This window comes from Calonectris borealis, chromosome 5 (assembly GCF_964195595.1).
Source record: "Calonectris borealis chromosome 5, bCalBor7.hap1.2, whole genome shotgun sequence".
NCBI lineage: Eukaryota > Metazoa > Chordata > Aves > Procellariiformes > Procellariidae > Calonectris > Calonectris borealis.
The window spans coordinates 39,148,590-39,171,110 of NC_134316.1; the positions used below are offsets into that span (position 1 = coordinate 39,148,590).

Below are 22,521 nucleotides of genomic sequence, written 5' to 3' on the forward strand. Positions count from 1 at the left end.
AGCTCAAGATGACCCGGCAACGTGTGCTTGCAGCCCCAAAAGCCAACGGTATCCTGGGCCGCACTAAAAGAAGCGTGACCAGCAGCTCCAGGGAGGCGATTCTGCCCCGCTGCTCCACTCTCGTGAGACCCCACCTGGAGTACTGTGTTCAGCTCTGCAGCCCCCAACATAAGAAGGACGTGGACTTGTTGGAGTGAGTCCAGAGGAGGGCCATGAGGATGATCAGAGGGCTGGCACACCTCTCCTATGAAGACAGGCTGAGAGAGTTGGGGTTGTTCAGCCTAAAGAAGAGAAGGCGCCAGGGAGGCCTTACAGCAGCCTGCCAGTACCTGAAGCGGTGCTACAACAAAGCTGGAGAGGGACTTTTTACAAGGGCATGTAGTGATAGGACTGGGATAATGGCTTTAAACTGAAAGAGGGTAGGTTTAGGTTAGAAATAAGGAAGAAATTCTTCACTCTGAGGGTGGTGAGGCACTGGCACAGGTTGCCCAGAGAAGCTGTGGATGCCCCATCCCTCGAAGTGTTCAAGGTCATGTTGGATGGGGCGTTGAGCAACCTGGCCTAGTGGAAGGTGTCCCTGCCCATGGCAGGGGGGTTGGAACTAGATGATCTTTAAGGTCCCTTCCAACCCAAACCATTCTGTGATTTGTTATTGCAAGCATTGTCCTTTACCAATACATTAAGAGGGGAAAGAATGCTTGAAACTAGACAGCAGTCAAATGTTCCCCTTTGTTCTCGTTTAAACATTAAAGTGAAGTCCTTTCAGTTTCCTGTCATACTAGGGTGAGCTATACCTGTGATCATCCTTCAAGTCCTTTTCTGCATCTCTTCAGTGCTGGGGAATCTGTTTGGCCAGAACTCTACAGAAGGGATCTTGTGTGGGTCGGGTTCAAGGGCCTATGTCTGCCTTCGCTTGTAATGCAGACCACGACTCCATTTTTCTTCTTGCACTGGTGTCTCATGATTGTCCTGCTGAGGTCTCCTATAGTCGGGTCTCCTTCCTCTGCTGTTATTAAATGATGAGCTCCCAGATTAACTACAAATGGATTGTCTCTGTATAAATGTCTGTGCTTTTGGGCTGTTAGTTACGCCAAGATCTTGCAGCAAAACCAAGCCTGCTTGTGCTTCCCTAAGGATTTCTGTCCCCTGGAATTTGGAGAAGGGACTTCTGCAGGGTCTGGCTCTCCCTACTCACCCTGTGGTGGACCCTTTTCTCTTGGCTGGGGTTTATGACACTGTTCTTTTGATCTCGAAGTCCCTGGCCAGTTGAAGTAAGTTTTGCATCTGACAGAAGTAACACGGAAGAACCTTTCAGCTGGCCCTTATGCCGTTACCTTCTGCTTGTGAGAGGCAAGTTGCTTAGACCTGTTGTGTGGCTCTCCTGCTCCTTCCTTCAGACAGGCCCCCGGTCTATTTAGATTAGCACACACATAACGGAAATGTTAACATAACCACTGTTGTTATAAATCACTTTGTCCAGACCCCAGCGGTTACAGAACTCGCCCCACTGCTGTTTGCTGCCCTGGTATTGCTGGCTCCTGCCTGTGTTGAACTCTTGGTGACTTCACAAAAGCAAGTTGCTTTTTCCCTCCCGTGGAGCTGCCCGCTCTGAAGAACTTGCTGTGACTACTCAGTCCCTTGCTTGTCCTAGAAGTTTCCAGAGGAGACAATATCTGCATTTTTGATGTTTGAAGTTGGAGACCTCTTTTCTCTCTTGGTCTCTGCGAGACAAAATTAAGTAAAGAAGCAAGGGATGAAAACCTGCTTTTCCTCACTGCAGGTCACTGCCGTCAGGTCTTTGCATCACTGGTGCAGTACAGTGGCAGAGGCACTGGATCGTCCTTACACGGGAGCTCTGTGGCTTTTCATTGTGCGTTTATAAATTAAGGTGATGTTGTTGGGCCCAGAATCCTTTTTACCCTTTGTGCAACACAATTCCAGAGAAACTTTTCCCTCTCCTGAAGCCCTGGTTATGAGTAGTATTTTCTTTTCAGTGCAGTGTGTGGAATGGTCACTACAGCATTAATACTTCTCTTCTGCAGTGCAGGGTTGTATTCAAGAGCTGGGGCCCAGGTGAGATGGAGGCATCTCTGCCGCTCTGCCCTGTCCCCACCCTCTCCCTTGATGCCACTCTGAGATGGGATCTGCAGCTGCCTGGGACACGTGCTGTCTGGGACCAAAAGGCCAGTCAAAGCCAGGGTGAGAGAAAGTAACAAAGCATTGAGTCTGCCGACGCCCTCATTTAGCGATCAATAGTGACTTTTATCAGGGACCTGCATCTATAATTCCCCTGGTACCAAACGCAGGCTGTGCGCTTGAGGCAGGCAGTCTGCCTTTCCTCTGCCTAAGGTGCTTTGCAAGTGCCTGTGACCATGTAAAGCTAAGCGGGCTCGTGTCCAGCGCTGGGATCTAGCCTGCGGCACATCCCAGGTTTCTAACCTCCGGGAATGAGAAAGGACCGTGTGTCTGCAGTGTGTCACTTCTGAATAACTGCATTGGGAAGGGCTGACATTTGGCAATTACAGCATAATCATCGATACACATAGGATGGCATAGGTCAAAACAGGAGCAGATGCCTCATAGCATGTATGTGTCTGTATTGGTTCTACGATACCCCAAAACTCCAGATACTTTACCAGGCGCAATGCAGGCAGTTCTTCCCCAAATCCTAATCCTGGAGGGAAGGCAGGATGCAGGAAGGAATAATATGATGCTAATGTGCTTTCCTGTGGCCATTACAAAAGACAGGGGACCTTTTCGGGGACTGTTTGTACCTGTGCAGGGAGGGGGAGGGTTTCAAGAGAGGAACAAGGATTTAGGGAACCAGAATAAAAAGCTCGTTGCAGGAGTACTAAACAGGAGGTGAATGGAGACTCACCTGAGCTGTGTGACATATTCCTATGTCCCTGCGCTGTGGCCAAGAAGGAGCTGGTAGCTAAGAGGCAGGGCAGAGGCTGTGCTTGCCACATCAAGATGCAGCAAGGCACGGAGACAGACAGAATTTTGATGCTCTAACTTTGATCAGCAATGGCCCTTTAAGGCTGAGCAAGGCGTGCGGCGTGGACACTGCCCAGTCCAAACCCAGCAGCCGTGTGAACTGATCCCGGGTGGGCAGCGCCAGGCTGGCACAGCAAAAGCCTCCTGACAGCAGAGGGAATCTGATTGAACTTGCGGGCTCCCACCCACTCTGCTCCCCTTTTCCTCAGGACAAATGAGAAGAACCTGTCTCCAAGCGCAAGATTTGGGGGGTATGTGTCAGAGTAAGAGATGCCTGACAGTAAAATGTCCGTCTCGCCCTGATTTCTACCTGGGGTGCTGCAATGTCGAGTGAAATAACCTTCCAAGCTGGCTCTGGTGCAGAGGTATTTTGGCTTATGTTATTGCTGGGAGCTTTCTCTCTGATCAGCTCTTTCTGCCTCTCTGTGTTCCTGATCTCTGGCTTTTTTCACTCTTTTTTTTTTTTTTCCTTTGGACTGGGATGTGTGCTGTGTGTAATGCATCAGGAAGTAATACGCAATGAGGAAACTCTCATCATCTGTGCATCAGGGAGAGAATTATTGACTGAGTGCTGAGCAGTCAAGTTATTGATTCAAACCATAGCCCAGTCTCTCCGTCTGCCGCTTGGAGTGGCTGGTTACGTCCTTCTGGTTCATTGCATTTAATCGGATTCCCTGAGCTGCCGCGCAGAGGGGGAGAGTTAGAACCAGATCAATCTATAATGTTCGCTTCAAAATCCAGTTCCGTATCCCCTTCTCCGTCCATGGAGCAGGCAGATTCAGATGCTCTGGACATCAGCACCAAAGTGCAGCTGTACGGCGTGCTCTGGAAAAGACCCTTCGGGAGGCAGTCGGCCAAATGGTCCAGGAGGTAAGCCACAGTTGCCGAGGGATGCTCAGGTGAAATACAAAGCCGAAGGGTGCTGGGGTAAGTTAGAGCCCGAGTGCTTGGCTCTTCAAGCGCAGCTAACCAGGCAGAGACTAGGGGTGAAACTTGGGGCGTAGCTTCCCTGCTGTTCTGAGTCTGCTTCACACACGGCACCCCATTGTGCTGGCTTCTTTATCCGCCCAGACCCTGTGCTATGTGCACTTCAGGGTGGGAATAGGGGCTAGCTGCCTCCTCTGGACAGTTATCCTATGACCGTTTCATGAAAGAGGAACAGTCAGCTCATATATTTTGCCCCCAAACTGCTTGACTTTGTTCACTAGCACTTGTTAAAGCTCTTCGAATCCTTTGGGTGTGAGATGGCTAGGCTGAACTGACCGTGCATGTGGGACTGTCTGTGCGGGTGCAGGGTCTGCAGGGGTTTGTGGACCAGCATCAGTATTGCTGTGCTGGGTGGCGGTGACGGCACACTTGGAACAGCAAATGCGGACTCTTTTCCCTTAGGAAGGTGGCTCTGAATTCTCTCCCATCTGGTGCTAGGGAGTTGTAAGCTGCTGTGTGCTGTGTATCAGCAGCCAGGAAGTTCGGAGCTGGAAAGTATTTCGTCCTTTTACCAAGGACGGAAGTATGTTCTACAATACTGAAGTGATGGGTCAGTCTGAGGTTTAAAGTTGGTGTAGTTTCTTTATGCAAATCGCTGAATCTCACAGGAGAGTTTTCCGCTGGTTGCCAGCGATGAGACATGACTGTTTATGGATGGGTGCTCGCACAGAAACATGGTACGACTCTTTCTTGTTGCTCACTGGGGGTACATGATCCAATGGATTAAGCCTTCCAGCATTCCTGGATGGCAGATTAATGTCACTGCTGACAGACGTCACTGGCAAATGATGCCGTTAGAAGACTAGCAGCTGAGAAACTTGCATTTTCACCCTCCCCCTTGCCAGAGATACGTTTTGTGACCCAGGATTTGTTGTCGTGATCTATTAAAGAAGGATAGTAGTACTTACCCACCTTTAGTAGTTTGATATCTGCAGATGAACAAGTCTGCCAGAAAAGCAAAGTAATGTTGTTTTCTTCCCCCCCCCGCCTTTCCACTGGGGAAGGGCACAAATGAGTCATGAACAAAAGGCAGCACAGGAAGCCTGAGCTACCTCTGGAGCCTAAAGGCAGTTTTGTAGCCTCTGTAGCATAGCGTGTCTCAAGGCTTTTCGGAAGAATAAATTAACCAGCACATGAGCAATGTCTGTCGGCTACCTCTGGTACTTACCATTTGTGGGTACCTTTTTGCTGCAGTGTAGACACAACACATCAAATTCATTTCTAAACCCAGCTTTCCCAGTTTTGCTCTGTGTAGTAACCGCAGTGCTGTCCAGTCTAAACCTGTGAAGATGGCATGGCCTGAAAAATAGTTAAATGTTGCTTGGGAAGCAGTTTTGTGTTTGTAGTCATCTTTGACCTGCGTGCAGGTTTTATTCTGCACTCCCCTCCCCCCCCTCCCCCCCCCCAACAATGGTCTTTTTTCACCTAGGAGAAAATTTGTGCTGATGCTCCCTACTCAGCTCCCAAACATTGATATTTAAATGAATTATGTCTGGAAACAAATGTGACTGTGTTATGGAAAAGAAGTGGACAGAATAAGGGAGGGGAAGGTAATTTGCCATGGAGGAGACATTCTTAAAAGGCTTTCTTCTTCCTAATCAAAATTTCTTGCAGGCAAATGGCCCATCTCTGCTCTCTCTGTCATTATTTATTTAGTGCTGTTCTATTCCTAGAAGTCCCCCCCCTCTTCAGCAAGTGGTAAATATTTTAGAGATAGCAGGTGGGAAGAGCTGGGGAGGTGACGGTGGGGCAGGGATGACATGGAAGGTTAGCTGCAGGCACGGCAGCTGAGGGTCCTGCGGGACCAGAGACAGGTCAGTGGGAGATGAACACAGGGAATCTCTAGGGTTTGGAAGGAAGGGGTTTCCAGAGTAAAAAGACTGGAACAGGAGGAACACTAAGATTTTTTTTTTTTATCACAGGAGAGATTTGCTTTAAAGTAAAAATCTTGCATGTTATTACAAGTCAGTCATTATGGGGGGATAAGGAGCAATTCGTCCATTCCCCCCACCTCCCCCCCATGCCCGGCAAGACACAGCTGGTCAAGTGCATTATTTCATGAAAAGGAGAAGATACGTTTTCCACTCCCGTTAAATTAAGAGGAAAAAATTGACTATTGCTAGATACAGTTGAAGATCTGATCTCTGAGCAATGTAGATTGTGTTCCGAGATCTTGGATTGCTACTTTTTGTCTGTTTGGTATTTACAGGTAGTATCTTTGCTGTGAAGTAACTTTGCACTGGACAATAGTACTACTCCCTGTCCCGAGGAAAGTCTTTCCAAGCCACGGAAGACAAACCAGCATATAACGGGAGGATTGATCACATCAGGCCATCAGCCATGCAGATGGGTCTGTGTGGTTGTGAAGAGGTGCATGATACTTACTGGCGTGATCCCGTTCATTTGGCTGTAGCAATAGTGCTGCTGCAGACACTGAGAAGAAAAGCAAGTGTTTAAGGGAAGGATGGAGGCTGACTGGATAATGGATCAAGGAAAAAAGTCCAGGCATGGTGTCCAGTGCTTTGGCGACTGAAATCCCAGGTTTGGGGATCTTGCACCAGTAGAGGTTATGCAGGGAGCAGGGAGGGATGGCAGAGCCTTGTTTTAGTCAGGGCTGGCATCTGATGGCACCTGTGAGGACAGCAAGACTTGACGTGAGGCTGTCTGGAGCACTTTCAGTCCTTTCCCTTGCTCCCACAATCATCTGTCCTGCACCCTATGCAGTCGTGGGCTGCCTCAGGTACTGACCGAGAGTGGGCTGGGTGCTTCTGGCACTGGACCAACGTGGCTGTGTTTATCTGCCAGGGCTGACGTCTGAGCATGCTGCCTTTCAGAGCTTTATTTTGAAATGCCATTAGCTCCTACCTCTCCAAGAGAAGTAGTTCTATTCCTATTGTGAATTTTCTTTCCTTGTAAAGTAATACCCTTCCAGGAGAGATGCAACCATCTTCTGAGTTTACTGGTGCTCTTGACCAGTCTAAGCTTGGGTTACTGCTGGAGTGGCTTTGGAAAGTCATTCTCAGCCTTTGACTTATGGTCCTCCCCTTCCCACCAAACTGCACCCTGTTCTTCCCTCCAATTAACAACAAGCAGTTTAGTCTCTTCCCTACTACAAACGTTGTACCGGTAACGCCGTCAGCCTGGCGTGGAGTCTGGAATGAAATGCACACGGGATGTACCTGCCCTGGGTCTGGCATGAATGGGATGCTGTGGCTCTGCAGGTGGGAAGTGACACATCCTTCTCTGTGAATAATCCCAGCCCCATAGAGAAACGTCAGGCTCTAAGCTGACTGTCACCGTTCAGGTGTGAGACTTTGGGGCGAAGGGGGACAGTTCCAGGAGGGCATCTGCTCAGTGGTCAACCAGAGTCAGAAAAGCAAGGTGGAACATGAGGAGTCAAAAAGAGTAGAGAACAAAACGCACAATACGCTTATACCTGTGAGTAAATCCATCAGAGATGCCCGGTTGCTGCTGGAAGGAGGGAAACACAGCACAGTTAAGAGAGAAATTTTACCTTCTCCTGGACCAGTCCTGGCTGTGGCACTGCAAAGCATGCACGTAACCTTGTTTTCCAGCAGAGTGGCTACCAACAGTCACTGGATGTGGTCACAGGACAGATGGAAAGGGTAATTGTTTCGGATTGTTTTCTGCTCTAAAAAACCCCTAGAAAGCACGCGGCCGCAGAGCAGCGTGTGCGGCCAGGGGCAGCAGGAGCTGCCGAGGCAGCGGGGCTGTGAGTCAAGCAGACCGCGTGCTTCCCGCTCCTCCTTGTCAACTCCCCCCTCGGCTGGTGGCTGTCCGGGAGCATCCACCTCTTCCCGCTCCCTGCCCGGCGCCGGGGCAGGAGGCAGGCAGGAAAGCCTGGAGCTGTCGGGAGAGGAAGAGTGGGGGACAGGTACTGCGGTCTCTGAGCTGGCGTGCTGATAAAGACCATTTGCCCATTGTTTTCCTGAGCTGTCCCCAGGGAGAGAGAACTGGGCTGATCTAGTAACTGGGAGTCGCTGCCTGTGCTCCTGGACTGGTGCCCAGAAAACCACCATTGGAAGGGAGGACCAGAGAGACTGCTGCAGTTTTATAATGTAAATACTTAACGTGGGCCATTGTCACTTCAAAAACTTTTACGAAGATTAGCTAATTAATCTCGTTAACCCTCTGTGACACAAAGAAAGCACTTTATTCCCAGAGATCAGGCATCTCTACTTGTCCAGTGTAGAGCGGTTGTGTCTAATCCTGGCAGATTGTGCCTCTGGCTTTACATCCAAGTCACTCGGGTTGTTGCCGTTCCTCTGCTGCTCCAGTTTAATTACACTGCGGTTTCAGTGGTTTCTTAGTGGAGGATCTAGTGACAGGGGATGGGTGACCCAAAGGAGCTGACCATGTACAAATGGCTCTTGTATTCCTTGTGCTGCATGTGCAGTGTGCATGGTTGTACCAGGTCTTCTCACCTCTCACCTTTGCTGCCGCTCTCCAGGCTTTTTGAATGCTGCTCTGTTTTCAAATCTCTTCATTTTTGGTTTGTTTGTATTCAAAATCTTCCCCCGTCTTTCCAGCACTCCCTTTTCTTCTGCTGGCACATCTGTGCCTAATTCAGATATATGTTCAGTGTCTCCAGGCCCCCCAGTCCTAACTGTGGTGTCTCTCCCCATTTTCCCTTGGCCATCTTTTCCCTTTCTGCTCTTACTCACCTGGCGGCTGCTTCAGCCTTCAGCTTGCTCTTGAGCCTTGTAACTCTTTCCCCTCTACTCCTTCACTTCATCCCTCTTTCCATCGTGCTGCATCAATTATCCTTGTATTGTTGCACAGAGACTTTGTCCTGAAAGTCAAAGTTAAAGTGGTGACCTTGGTTGCTTAGGTGTTGCCTTCCAGGTAAGGGTACGTGAGGAAATATGACCTGAGCATAAATACGTTATGTCCATCAGCTAACCAGACTTTCAATGTTTTTCCTTCATTATTTGCTGTGGGGTTTTGTTGTTATTATTTTGTAAACTCTTATTTTGTACATTTTCAATCCAAATCCCCACTGATTCTCTCCACATCTCTGAGGCCAGGGATCTAAAAGTTCAGTCATCTGCCAGAGGTACCTCAATTCCCAGAGATCTGTGCTATGCTTTCTTCTTGGTTTTGGTTTGGTTTTGGTTTCCACTGGAGCATCATCTATAATACGGGGATTATCAGGAGCACTGAGCAGACAAAAAGTATGTAACAAACTAAAGCCTGGCTTTAACTGGGGGTTAACATTTAGATTAAAAATCACACATAGTTAAAGATCAGTATCTTTATCTGTCTTGCAAATGTTTCTCGAGGTTGTTCAGACTGAAAAGACTGTCAAAAGCAATGAATAGCCTTTCTCCATTTCATGTGCTATGTTGTTTTTTATTCCTTAGTTTCATATTTGTGCCCACAGTATCTGGTTCACTCTGACCCACTGGACCAAGCACAGGCCATTGGCCAGGCAGGGCTGGTTTTTAAGGATTTTTTTTTTTTTGTATTTATTGTGCAGATGAGGTAATATGTCCCTCTAAAAAATCAAGTCCTCATTGAACTAAGTGTTAGAGACATAAAGTCAAGATGCAGCTACTCATAAGAAAACTTTCTTATAGAGTTAATGACAAGAGGTGTGAGGAAAAATTAATCAGGAAGGCACAAGGCTGCTGCTCACAGAAGTGATGTGGACAGGAGGAACCAGAAACAAGCCCTGTCTGCTCTGTGGAGGTCTCTCTAATATCTGCCTTGGCCAGGGTCAGCTCTGAGCCTGCCGCAGGGCTCGTGGCTGCCTTTGCCATTAAAGCAAATGTATCTGAAAATACCAGTCCTTGTTTCACTCAGAGGTGAGACCTTGATGAATCCACTCTCTCAGTAATGTGTCCCACAGAGGTCTGCCCAATGCATCTGCTAAATGGGCCAGTGTCTCAATCTTCTGTGAGCAGTTCAGCCCCCCATCTCTCTGGGATGCTCTTTCCCATCCCTGCCTACTGTCATGAGGAAACCGTTCTGGTCCCTGATCTGTGATGCTGGCAAGAACTTTAGGGTGGAGATTCCCATTACAGGGAAAGCAGGGGTGCCCCATGGACAGTCCATCTCCCTGTCCATCTTAGGCACCTCTCACAATCATACAGAGTATGGGCAGCCACCACAGGTGGGGTCACGCATTGCTTTCCCAGCTGAGGGGACGTTAGATGCACTGGGAATGAGCTCGGGCTGGAAGGGAGATGGTCTCCTGGGCAGAAGGTGAGCAGTAATTGCTCCCACTCAGATTACTTGCTGGACAGGCTGCAGTGTGAATGAGCACCTTTTTGGTCCTCTATCAACTAAATGAGCTCAGTGCAGGAGAGTGATTTTTGCACTGAGTCGTGATGTTCTGCTTAGAGATATTTTGCCAGGCTCCGGTCAGGAACAAGAGGTGAGGTTAGGCAGTCAACCATGATGTTCCTGGAGTATCAAACGAGAAGACAGTGTCCTGCTGAGGAAGCAAGCTGGCTGCTTCTCCCTGCCTCTGATGTCAACATGAACAGGTATAGATGAGTGGGCAAGAAGAAAAAAATTGGGGCACAATAATTGCTGCTGGTGTTTGTATGTTCTGAAGATTTCTGGATGTAAATATGCATATGTTCAACAAGTGTCGCTTTTAAACATTCTGGAGCAAGCACGCGGTAGGTCCAGAGCTCAAGCTTGCTGCAGGCTTTCAGAAGTTTAGCTTTGTTCTGTGTTTTTCGGTCCCTCTGGGAGCCCATGGCTCATGTTTCCATGGCATGGGGCAATTTCATCTGTTGCCAGAGCCATGGCAGAACATCAAGAGGTAAGAGCTGGTGGAAGTGCTAAAGTTCCCCCCCCAAGTATAATAATGTAATTATTATTAATATTAATATATATATTATATGTTATAATGATAATTCTCTGCCAGCTTCAACTTCTTTCTTTAGCTTTAGGAACTAAACGGGTACCAAATTGCTGTGCTCGTCGGTACTGGAGGCAGCACTTGGCTCCATCTGATGGGCCCTCTGGTTCAGGAGAGGACTGGGGTGGGCACAGGCGCGTGGAGGTATTAGAATTGCTCTTGTGGATCAGACCTCTCGTCCCATAGCCCATCTCTAACACTGGCTTCAGAGGAAGGTGCAGGAATCCCCAGGCTGCACAACTGGAAAGCGCTGCCCTGAGAAATCTCTTCCTGATCCCTCTCCGTGGAGGCTTTCCGCCCAGAAGCAGGAGGCTTTCCTGGGGATCTTCTCATTATTCACAGAAATGCCTTATCCTTTCCAAATTCCTCATGAGCTCTTGTCCTCGGGACCACGTGAAAGTGATTTACAGGAGCATTTTGTGCAGTGTAAAAAGGCATTCTTTGTTATTTTTGAGCCTATTGCCTTTCACTTTCTTTCCAAATCCCTCTCTTCTCATATCAGAAAATATGTACAGAACAATGCAACACACTTTCTCTGTCATTTACTTTTTTGAAACCTTTCTACTAAACTAGTCCCCATCTTTTCAGCTGCTCTTCAGCATTTTCGAGTGCTGCAGAGATTTAGACCAAATTTAAGCCAAGTCAGATCTCTCTCCCCTGTACCGCTGCCTGCAGGTAAATGCAACCTCAATTTTTGAAGAGAAGAGGGACTCTCCCAGGGGCATTTTGAACACCCAAATAAGCTAAAGTGGCGCTCCTTTAATCACAATTTTGGGGACATGCTCCAGTAAATCAGAGGCTTCGCTTACAGAAGCTGTGATATTTTGTGGCTGTGTTCATCAGAGCATACCTAAGGCTAACTGAGCAGAACAAAGCACATTTTAATGTGACGCGTATGAGAAAAAAATTCGATTTCCTTTGTATTTACAAAGGTCAATGACAGGAGACTTTGCCAGGAGCTCTGCTTAAAAATGTCTCTAAAACTTATTTCTGCTCCTGAGTGCTCTCCTGGCCAATCTTTTGCCTTGAGAGTCACCTGGGGATGCTAGCCTGTGACTCCCTGCCGTATGACTCTCTGTTACGGTGGGAACACTTCCCTTCTGGCTTATGCCGAGATGGGAGGAAAGAGGGTGGCAGGGAGTAAATTGCAAAAATAAGCTCTTAGTTGCTTTTAGCCCCTGTGAGAGAGACCCTTAAAAAAACGGAGCAGCTCTCTTCCAATAGGTTGAATCCAACACAGGTCAAGATGCCAAAAGGCTTTGGCTGTGCTCCTGTCTTGGACGCGGACCGCTGTCCCATTCCCCTGCGAGTAAATGATGCTACGGCTTGCCTTCAGCACTGATGCGTGCATGCTGTGGTAAACTGCAAGCACAGAGCACTTGAACTCAGTGTTTAGTGTTAAGCACTAGCACCTGGCTAGGAACAGGGGTGAGGCACCTCACCTTGGGCTTGGATGGGAGGAGTAAAGTCTCCTGCTCAGAAAGCAGCTTTAGTTAGGTGGAGATTTCATTTTGCTGTGAACCACAACCTCTGTTCTGGCAGAATTTATTTCCTTTCTCTGTCTTAAAGGTTCTTTATCATTAAGGAAAGCTTCCTGCTCTACTATGCCGAGAGTGAGAAGAAGAGCTTTGAAAGCAATAAATACTTCAATATCCACCCCAAGGTGAGCAGCGTTTGCTTTGCAGAGGGGGTTATTCTGTTTCTAGCTCCCTCCCTCGGGCCCAAAAAAAGCAAGAATCATGTCAGTACCCCTTCAGGCTCCATACTGATTCAGCAGGTACATGACTTTAGTATTTGTTTACCTGGTAATAGATGTTTCCTTGGTTTTCATGATCTCCTAATCAACTAATCTTGTGGGTATGAGAATACTGTTGGCAAAGCCAGTGGTGGAGCTAACGGCTTTGGTTGCTGCTTGTTCCTAACCCGTACTCGCACTTGTACGTGGTTGCAGCGAGCCCCTACCAACCCATGTGCCCCGAGAAGCAGCCTCCGTAGCTCTGCTGCCCAGAGCTCTCACGGGGGGGACCCTGTGCTCTGAGTCTGCTTTTGGCCTCTGTAGTCACTGGAGGCTGATGGAGCACACGTGCTTCCAAAGGTGCTGATTTCACCCAGCCTTGTTAGGGGCAACAGGCCACCCATCTGTCCCCACACAGCACGTGGGGGGTGTTGACCTACTGGTGGTGACTGTAATGGATGCACAAGCTCTCTCATCCTGCCACACTGACTCTGCAACGTCTGCCTCTGTCAGGAGATCACCTCCTGCTTGATAAAACTGCTCCTACTTCCATGTTCTAGCTAGCAGCCTTCCCTCCAAGCCAAATGCAGGAGAGCTATCTTTACCACCTTTCAGATACCACGTGGGGGTCTCCTAGTGGTGGTGGGAGTCCCTCTGCTTTTCAGGAACTGTGTGTATTGCCCCTCCTGGGATAGCCAAGGCAGGGCAGGGGTCCACAAGTGACCAAGGGTGAAAGTTCAGCTCCTGGTTAGTTAATAGTTATACTTGATTTTGCTGACTGATTGGAGTGCTCTGGTTCATCCCCAGGGCGTCATACCTCTGGGAGGCTGCATCGTGGAGCCCAAAGAAGAGCCCAACATGCCTTATGCCATAAAGATCTCTCATGAAGACTTCCATGTAAGTAGACTTCTTTTCTTCTAAAAAAACCCAAACAACCAAACACTGCAAAACACTGTATTGCTGATGAGCAGAGCTAGATTGGCAGTCCTTCCCACCCCACCAACGTGTGCCTACCCTCTCTGAGCAGACTGTCCTGAGAAAGAGGGTGGGTTACATCCTAAGTCCCCTCAAGGCTTTGCTGCTGCTCCTGCTTTGACAACCAACAAGGAAACTTGCTCCTTCTGACAGCAGGTTTTATGATACCAGCAGACAGATATTCAGGAGCCCTAGAGCCCATGTCGCTCTATCATTTTATTCCTACCATGACTGCTTGCTGTGTGCATCTCTTTCCAAGCAAGAATGTGTGGTAGACCTGGGTCATAATTGCTCCCATCTGATGTCTCCGGTGGCTGTGGAAGCCTGCGGCGGGCTCTCCTCCTGCCAGAGCTGTGCTAGTTGTGTCCAGTTCATGCACAGAAGCGCGTAAGGCAGCAGCCTCTCTAATCCCAGTGTTTTTTCCCCCTCCCCTCCCCTCTTCTAGGGTAACATTGTTCTAGCAGCTGAATCAGAGTTTGAGCAGGCTCAGTGGCTGGAGATGCTACAGGAGTCTGGAAAAGTGTAAGCTTCTTTCTATTCCTTATTCTCTTTGATCTGCTCTGTAGATGTGTAAAGGATAAAGAGGAAAAAGCCTGACTTGAAGGATTACAGGGAGGCAGAGAATCTCCCCAAGACTAGTGAGACCTTTACGTGCCTGCTAGAGCAGTTCATTCCAACACTATGGGGCTGAAAATGTTCATTTGTAATTAATGGGGAACACGGTGTTACAGTGGATCAACCCTCGCCAAGCTCTGCGCTGCTGCAGTGAGCCTGGTTTTGGTGCGGGAGCAAGCTCAGTTACCTCCTAGTGCTGTATGAACTGCAAGACAAAGCTGCCTTTACAGCTTCATGGGAGCACGAGCCCCACGGGACACAAGACCCAAGGCAGAGGTCTGTCACCCACTCAGCACGAGCAGGCTTGCCCACTGCAGAGGAGGAGGGACCCCGATTCAGCCCTTGAGTAATTGGGAGGTTTTCCTTCGATAGCACAGGTCTGCACTTGCCTTCACCAATGGTAGACTTAACTATTGCCAAGGGCAATAATTTGGGGGCCAAATTAATCTTTCGGGTGTGTATGGGAGGGAAGGAGTGTGGCTGCACAGCTCGGGAGGGGTTCTCGCTAGCCCTGTGCGGCTGCTCATTTCACCGAGCCAGCCTTTCCTCTAGTCCTTGCTCCAATATTCCAGCGCTAGTGTTTAAAATGGGAGCTAGAGAGGCGGCCGCTATCATACAGCAGATATGCTGCATGCACCTAGCTAAAAATCTGCCTGTGACACCCCCTTCCCTCCCTTCTGTTCTTGCATCAGAGGAGGAGAGCGATGCAGCTCCAGTGCTGGCTTAATCAGTGCTGATGATAGCCTGCACATGAGGAAAAGCACAGATTATGTGATTTATGTTCGCAGGGTCAGGTTGGGAGCCAAGCAGCAGCCAGAAAGGCACAGCATGGGCCAGTAAATTGATCTGCGATGAATGGGAAAGCTAAAAGGACACAGCTGAAATCTTCTAGGCAACCTGTTTTAGTGCTCTGTTGTTCCTAGATGGAGATTGTACTGCTGATGGCACTGCAGCACTTAGTTTATTGTGATCATTCTATAGTCTCCCTCATTATTTAGAACCAACCAAAGGAAAAAAAAACACCAACTTCAGAGACTGAGATCTTGTTAAATAGGGGAAAGCGGAAAAAATGAATCCAGGGTGGGAAGTGTCCTCTTATCCTCTCTCCTTTGTTCCAATTTTGTCTGCTGCCTCTTTACATCTGGGGCTGGGTGGTGGGTGTGTGCCTGCACAACTGCTTAGTACCCCCACGTCAGGGTGTGCTCACTGACACCTTCAGCTCTTCGCTCCTTTCCAAGCCTCCCGGTTTGGTAGGGAAACCGCTTATTCAATGCGGAGGGGAGCTGATGGTCTCTCCACGCTTCTAACGTGTTGTGGCTTGGACTTATCACGCTTGCCAGATCTTGAAAGCTTTTCGGAAATGCCGAAAAGCCCTGATTCCCAGCTGCCCAGGCTCCCTTCCCACCCAGAGAGGCTTTTGCTGCTGCTAGCGGGGGAGATGCACATGTACGCTCCCTATGTCCGTAGTGGCATTCCCTGCACTGGTTAAAAGTAGTCTTGGTGGGCAATGAGGGGAAAAAAAAAACCCCACAGATCAACTCTTTTTGTCAGGAGAAAGGCATGAACTAGGACATGGTTGAACCCAGCTGAGAATAATGCTGAGGGCTTGTTCGGAGGAATGTGCTGACAGTTGCCATACCGTGTGTGTACCCGTGACACTCTGCTGGGGCCATTTTGTGATTGGCATAAAAAATAACCTAGCATTTGGGGAAGGAGAAAAAATTGGGTTGTCCTGGTTCTCTCTTGTTTTCTGGAAGATAATTGTGGCTGCTGCTGGATAAGAACCAATTCTCTATCTCTACTCCTTTAGGCCCTTGGCAAAACTACGCTCCTTCCTTTAGTGACCCTCACACCCTCTACTTAGGCATATAGTCTGTCTCCTTGGGTGGCCATTCCTTTGTGTCCCCTCTTTCCTCATCTCTATAAATATACAGATGATTATCCATCCTGGGCTGTCACCTGGAGAGAACTAGGTAACATAGTGCATATGTCCTGTGGGCCATGAAGTGTTAAGTGTCTCCAAAATTGGTTGTGTATGCTCCCGAAAAAGGTAAAATGCAGGCAAAGGTAGAGAGATGCTCCCCGTGCTGCAAAAGGACTGGAACAGATGATGTTTGAGCTGTATAGCAAACGGAGATACTATACAGCTTTGGGGTTTTTTTCAGAAGTATATTATAAGGGCGCTTTCTACTTGTCCCAAGAGCCTTCCTGACCCTGTGCTTTCCAGCACTTTAAGCCATGTGGCTTTTTCTGATGAAAACTCACTTGGTAAGAGGTACAAAATTAAAAAAGCACTTGCTCGCCCCTCAGCTGAAGTCATAGCCTGTACCTCCCCGCTGCTGCGGTTACACACCGCACTGGTTCCAGCAGATAAAAGGAATAAAAGCTTAAACGCTACACGGCGATATGGGTGCATCTTCTAAGTCATACAGCAGTGGGTGTAGTAACCTTTGAGTTACAGACAGGGAAACGTCTTGTTAGGCTGGGGAAGGGAGGGAGCACTGAAAAAGTGAATCTAATAAACAGACACCTTAAAGGCTACAGCTGTTTTGAAACCCTCCAAGTAATCATATGATAAACTCTCTTGCCCCCCATCCCTCCCTTGAGCTGTTTGCTGTTGTTTTCTCTGGGATCAGATTCATCCTGTATCAGAGGACGTTAGTGGAAAAACACATTCACACCCACATGTTCTCACTCAAGATGAAGATGTCTACCTGTGGGCAAAACATCACCTTTTTAATTAGTGTTCTAATTTCCTCTGCACTTTAGAAATATCCTAGATGCTCATTAGCCGAAAAGAAATCCAGCTGTCTGCGAAGAGCAAAAGGCAGTGCTTGGGCTGCCGGAGCTGTGAGCTGCCTGGTCCCTGGGGTGATGCGTGTTTAATATATTTGTCTGGCTTTTGTAAGAGACAAAGTACAGGTTGCCTCGAAATTGTTTTCTAAGAGGTTGCCAACTTAACGGTTTCCCAAAAGCTGCAATTTCAAATGGCAGACAGAAAGGCCTGGTACAGGAAGACTTACAGGTATTTAATATTAATAAGCTCCCTTAGCATTTAACAAAGATGGCAGAATTTCTGGGCAGCAATTGCTGTTCATGTATGTGCATCTATTGGGATGAATTTTACATATGTATTTTATGTGTGTGGATATTTTTTTTTCTAATGGAACATGAATAGACATGAGCAGCAAACTCCATTTCTGGTTCTGTTTTTGATTTGTATGTCCTTGTCCTTGGTATTTAATATCTGTGTTAAAGCCTACCCTGTCCTTCAACTCAATCAGTTAATGGGCATCTGCTCCACAGGCCTTTTTTGCAGCTTATTTTCATAATGTGTTCAAAAGACCTTGAGATCCTCTGGCCAATGGTCCTACAATAACACAAGGTACTCTTTGAATACGCCCGTTTCCTTTAACTTTCCCGACTTGCCAGCATCTTGTCTGGCTTTTATCTCTGGTTCTCTTGTTTTTACAGGGAGAGGCACTTAACTCCCACTGTAGGGCCAGACACCAAACCCTAGTAGCTTATAAGTTTAGCAGAGGAGGGATTGATTGGTTCAATCAATGGGTGGTGATGGATACCAGAATGGCTGAAGATAAAAGTGGGAAGGAGTCAGTGAACGGTTAATGTTTGAAGGGGAAGAGTGGCTATAGCAGCAAAATAATGGAAGGGCTGCAGAAGACAATGTCACTGGCAGGTGGGAAGTTAGTTGAGTTAAAAGCTGAAATCTGGTTCTGAAGTCTGTTGGGATCCATATAATGGGTTCCAGGTACATCCTGTTGCAGTTGGAGGCTGTGCATGTGCTGGGTTGGTCTGGAGAGCCCTTAATACTAAACTCGGTGTAGAAATCTCCAAAACACTGGAAAAAACATTTGAATAGCTGTGCAATGTTGACATACAGCTCCTGTATTAAAAAAAAAAATACTGAATGTCAGGGAAACTTCTCCAATTAATTTGTGGAGAAAAATTTAGGGAATCACTGTCCCAACTGATGAGAGTCGGTGTGTTTGAATTCCTTGGTTGATTGCGAGGCTGAGTCCCCTGCCTCAATCCGTGGGACCCTTAGCTCTCTTACATTATCTGCTTCGTGTCTGCTCTCCCTAGGACCTGGAAGAATGCCCAGCTGGGAGAAGCCATGATCGAGAGCCTGGAAGCCCAAGGACTGCAGCTGGCCAAGGAGAAACAGGAATATTTAGGTAGGAAACTCTTACTTCCAAAAGCCATAAACCCCAAAATAGCCACTTTGCTTTTCTGGAGTTGTCACTGTGGTCAAGCCAAGCAGCTACAGGTTTTTACTGATGACTTTTACTGGATGAAGCTTTTGAGGAGGCAGCAGCTGAAATCCATGTTTTGAAGGGAGTCAAAACATGAAAAAGTTAAGGTAGGATCTGGACATCTGTGTGGAGTGTGAAAGGAAGAACATGCCTTGGCCAGCATGCTGTGGTCCTGCAGCTCCGGATGGCTGGACTGTACAAATGTTTGCAGCCCCTGAGAAGTTTGGATGTGCTGATTTCAGCTGCTCACCAGGCAAACAGCCAATACCCTTGTCTCCCTGAATCACACAGGACTGGTATTTCTGAGGATGATCACAGCTTTTCATGCATGAGTTTTCCTCCTCTATCTTTTTTTTTGCTCTTACTCTACTTAGTCTTTGTCTGCATTTGCCCACACTGTTCATGTTGAAAGTGGGAGCATTTACATGGGCTTGTTTGAGGTGTCTAATGGCCGTGGCTAATTTGCCATTGTTCTCTCTATGGGCAACGGAGAGAAAGCAGATGCTCCAGATGAACATAGAAGGTTGGAAGAGACTTCTGGAGGTTATCTAGTTCAATCCCCTACTCAAAAAACAGCCTCTGGATGGCAGTACCCTCCTGACCACCTCAGGAGGTCCAGCTGTCTCTCCCCACATTGCCTATAGCAAGAGCCAAGGGAGAGCAGCCTCTTTAACCCAGATGCCTCCTAAGTTGGAACGTTCCCCAAGATAGGCATAACAGCCCTTCTGGCCTGGGAGCTGCTGGTCGCATGTGTGAGCCCAGTGATTTAGCTGGACAGTCGTCTACTCTAAACAAGCTAGTGGCACCTTTGTGTGCTTTCAGGTTGGTGGTGCCTTGAGTAGGGGCTCCTGGTCTCTACTCCTAATCATCAAGCCACTGGAGGAATCTTGAAGAGCCTTTTGCATTTCTGCATCCATGCTGATCAGGGGTGATCTCAGTATATGGTCTCACATGTAACAGTGATCATAATTCAAGTACCAAGGCATGTTCGTTCTAGCCGTCTAAGCGCCATTCGTACGTGTGAGCTGATGGGTGGGCTCGTGTGTGAGGCAGGCAGGAGGAGCGGTTCCACACCTGACAAAGGGATAACAGGGAGTGCTGAGAGGAGGACTTGGAGAGGCAAGAGGAAAGTGAGAAAGAGGAAAGTTTTGTCAAAACATTATTTTGCAACCACCAGAGCAGACTAAGAGACTAAAGAGGGCCTCAGTATGGTAAAAGATAAGGTGATGAAGGAATAGAGAAATACACGTTCTGTGGCAAACAGGAGATATTTGGAATATAAAATATACATTCTGCTTGGTTCTTTAGTCCATGACAAGAACATTCAGAGCTGGTCAATTGTCACAGTTGGTTACTTTCTTTTGACAGTGATTGTTTACTTATTCCTACATAACTGCTGAGGCTTCTACCTCATTAGCCTTACCTTCAATGATCTGTGTCCATCCTATAGTTAAGTTTTGAGGTCGGGCACTGCTCCTGGCAGCAAGTCAAGGCTCTCTGGAGAAAGCAAACACTGCTCTGGGGAATTCCCTCAATCTCCCCAGAGTTACCTTCCACTTCCCCCGCACCCAGCTGGGATCCAGGGTTCTCTCTCAAGGTGGGACTTTGCAGAAGCCCATCAAGCCCTGGGCTTGGCCCCCCAAGGAGGGGCAGAAGAGGGAAGGTGGGAGAACCTCGGTGCAATTACAGTGCAGCTGTGCTGGGTCCTGGCAAGGAGGAAGAGGGTGAGACAGGGAAGGAAAGGTAGCAGTGGCGATCAGCAGAGCTTTAGTAACGTAAGAGGAGCCCTGCTGTGGGCAGGAGGTAGTAGAGATCTGCATTCCTCCTCCTAGCAGTAGTAATCCTGCCAGCAGGAGTAATCTCTTCAGGTGCCCAGTACAAAGGAAACCAGTAGCATCCTCCTCGCCTGATACGGGGAAGACTTAATCATAAAGTGCTACAGTGAATCTGCCCCTGCTCCCACAGCAGCCGGGTGGCGGAGCTGAGGGCTAAGCCCTAGGCTTAACTATGAGGAATGGAATGAGTTTCTGTTGAGTTTCCTGTAAGCATGACTAAGAGCTGCCTAAGGCAGAGCCTCTGTTTAAGGTTAGAGCGTAGCACAACATAGGTACACCAGGTCACAGTGTAAGGATCGGAGCAGAGTCTCTGGTGGGCACGTGTCCTTCTCAGTAGACAAGAGCAACCGACATTGAGGGCAGCTATTCTTAACAGCGAAAAGTTTGTGGCTAAGTTTGGGGATTGATTTCTGGGCTTGGCTGGGACATCCCAAGGTGACAATAGGGAGCTGGCAGTGATGCCCAGGGGGCTGAAGGAGAGAGTGATGTGCTAGGTGGGTAGGGATGGGGCACTGAACTGCAGGAGAACTGACGGCTGCTACGCAGTGTGCGACCCTGGGCACCCACTTAACCTTTCCGTGCCTTTGCTTCCTCATATGTGAAGCAGAGATAAGGGTATTTTCCTGACTCAGCTAGAGGATGGTGAAGGGTAGTTCGTTAATGCTCTTCAAGAACATTGAGAGGAAACCTTAGAAGCACACAGCTATATGGTTGTTTAGTTTTATTAAGTTATTTGGCAGGAGGGAAATTACAGAACATCCCATTAGTGTCATCTCAGCCTTTGGAGCCTCCCAGACAGATACATACAGAGCAATAGCTGCATTTTCAAGCTCCAAACAGTCAGTGTTTCATACTCATAAATATCCCCAGGATATAAATTGCTTTTTTCTGCATTTGGCCTCTGTGTGTGTGTATGTGTGTTTGCAGATAAGCTAATGGAAGAAACAGAAGAGCTGTGTCTGCAGAGGGAGCAAAAAGAGGTGAGTGTTCATCACAAGCCAATTCCCGTCATCTTCCCCAGGGCAGGGTGGAAGGTTGGGAGTTGGTGGTGGTTTCAGAGCACAGCACATGTGGGAGGGAGGCTGCAAAGCCAAAAGAGTCTCCAGCCAACCTCTGGGCCCTGTGGTTGAAGAGAGGAATAAGAGCTGTGCCATGGGCGGGGTCCTGGAGGTGTGCATCCCTGCTCCCCTTCCCAGGCACTTTCCATGCAGCGTGCTTGTGATTATGTCTCCAGGAGGACCAGGGAGGATGATCAGATTAAGTTCATATTCACTGGGTTGAATTAAACACTTGTTATTTGGTAGATTCAAGAGGACTCTGGCAATCAACTTGTCTGTCTCCACAGTTAAAAAGCAAATAAATGGACCTGACATTGTTCTAGCATAGAGATACCATTGTAAGAAACAAGGAGCCGCAAAAAGCAACGTGGTTTATTCTTTGGGCACACCAGAGATGGGGAAAATAATAAACACTGCACTAGGGAAAGCCCAAGAGAGCGCTCCCCTAGATGTGACTATTATACCTTAATTTATCAAGTTTATTGCTGTTTTCCAAACTATTCCTAACTTGTATTTGCTTAATATAATAAAAGTAGCTTATTATCATATTTACACCAAATCTATACCGGTTTTTATAGCACCAACATAAAGTTATTGCAAGATAGCTTTGCAAATGGGTTGTCCTATTACACAGTAGGAAATCCTGCATGGATGTAGACCACCACATTGCAATCTTGTGAACTGCTGCATGCTCTCTTTTCCAGTTAATCCACAACGGCTGTCGCCCCTCTTTCACAAAAGATGACAATGCTGACCTAGGCTTCTCAGGCCTATGGTTTTCCTGTGCACATTTCTGCAGTGCTGAAGTCCAAAGGTGGCTTGGACGTTCCTTTAGGGCTAAGCTACTTCTGCCTTCGCAGGGGGACATCCCTTTCTGGTGAGGTAGCCTGCTGCACAACCCACAGACATAGGGAGGGAAACGCCCTTGTCTAAAGACCCTGGAACAAATCTCTGCTCTTAAAAGCCATGCACGGTGTCTCCATTGCCCACAAAGAGCAGATGGGGCCAGGTTAGTCTGAAGGAGTTTGTTGCTGATGAAGGAATGAATATATAGCTCACGGAGCTGTGGCGGCCTGACCTGCTGTGAGCCTGAAGGCTTCAGACCAATATTTTGGGAAAGCAGCTTGAACCATGTACCTGCACTATGGAG

General features: G+C 48.0%; 1 protein-coding gene across 1 annotated transcript in view; it reads left to right on the forward strand.

Annotated features, from left to right (window-relative positions):
• The first annotated feature begins 1,664 nt into the window (after positions 1-1,664).
• The window catches only part of PLEKHD1 (pleckstrin homology and coiled-coil domain containing D1), a 32,282-nt gene continuing 11,425 nt past the window's right edge, over positions 1,665-22,521 (forward strand). Inside the window, exons 1-7 of the mRNA XM_075151935.1 lie at positions 1,665-3,362; positions 3,508-3,867; positions 12,449-12,542; positions 13,422-13,511; positions 14,035-14,111; positions 18,309-18,400; positions 21,241-21,293. Coding sequence (XP_075008036.1) covers positions 3,719-3,867; positions 12,449-12,542; positions 13,422-13,511; positions 14,035-14,111; positions 18,309-18,400; positions 21,241-21,293 — 555 coding nt within the window. The 5' untranslated portion in view covers positions 1,665-3,362; positions 3,508-3,718. The remainder of the gene's footprint in view (positions 3,363-3,507; positions 3,868-12,448; positions 12,543-13,421; positions 13,512-14,034; positions 14,112-18,308; positions 18,401-21,240; positions 21,294-22,521) is intronic.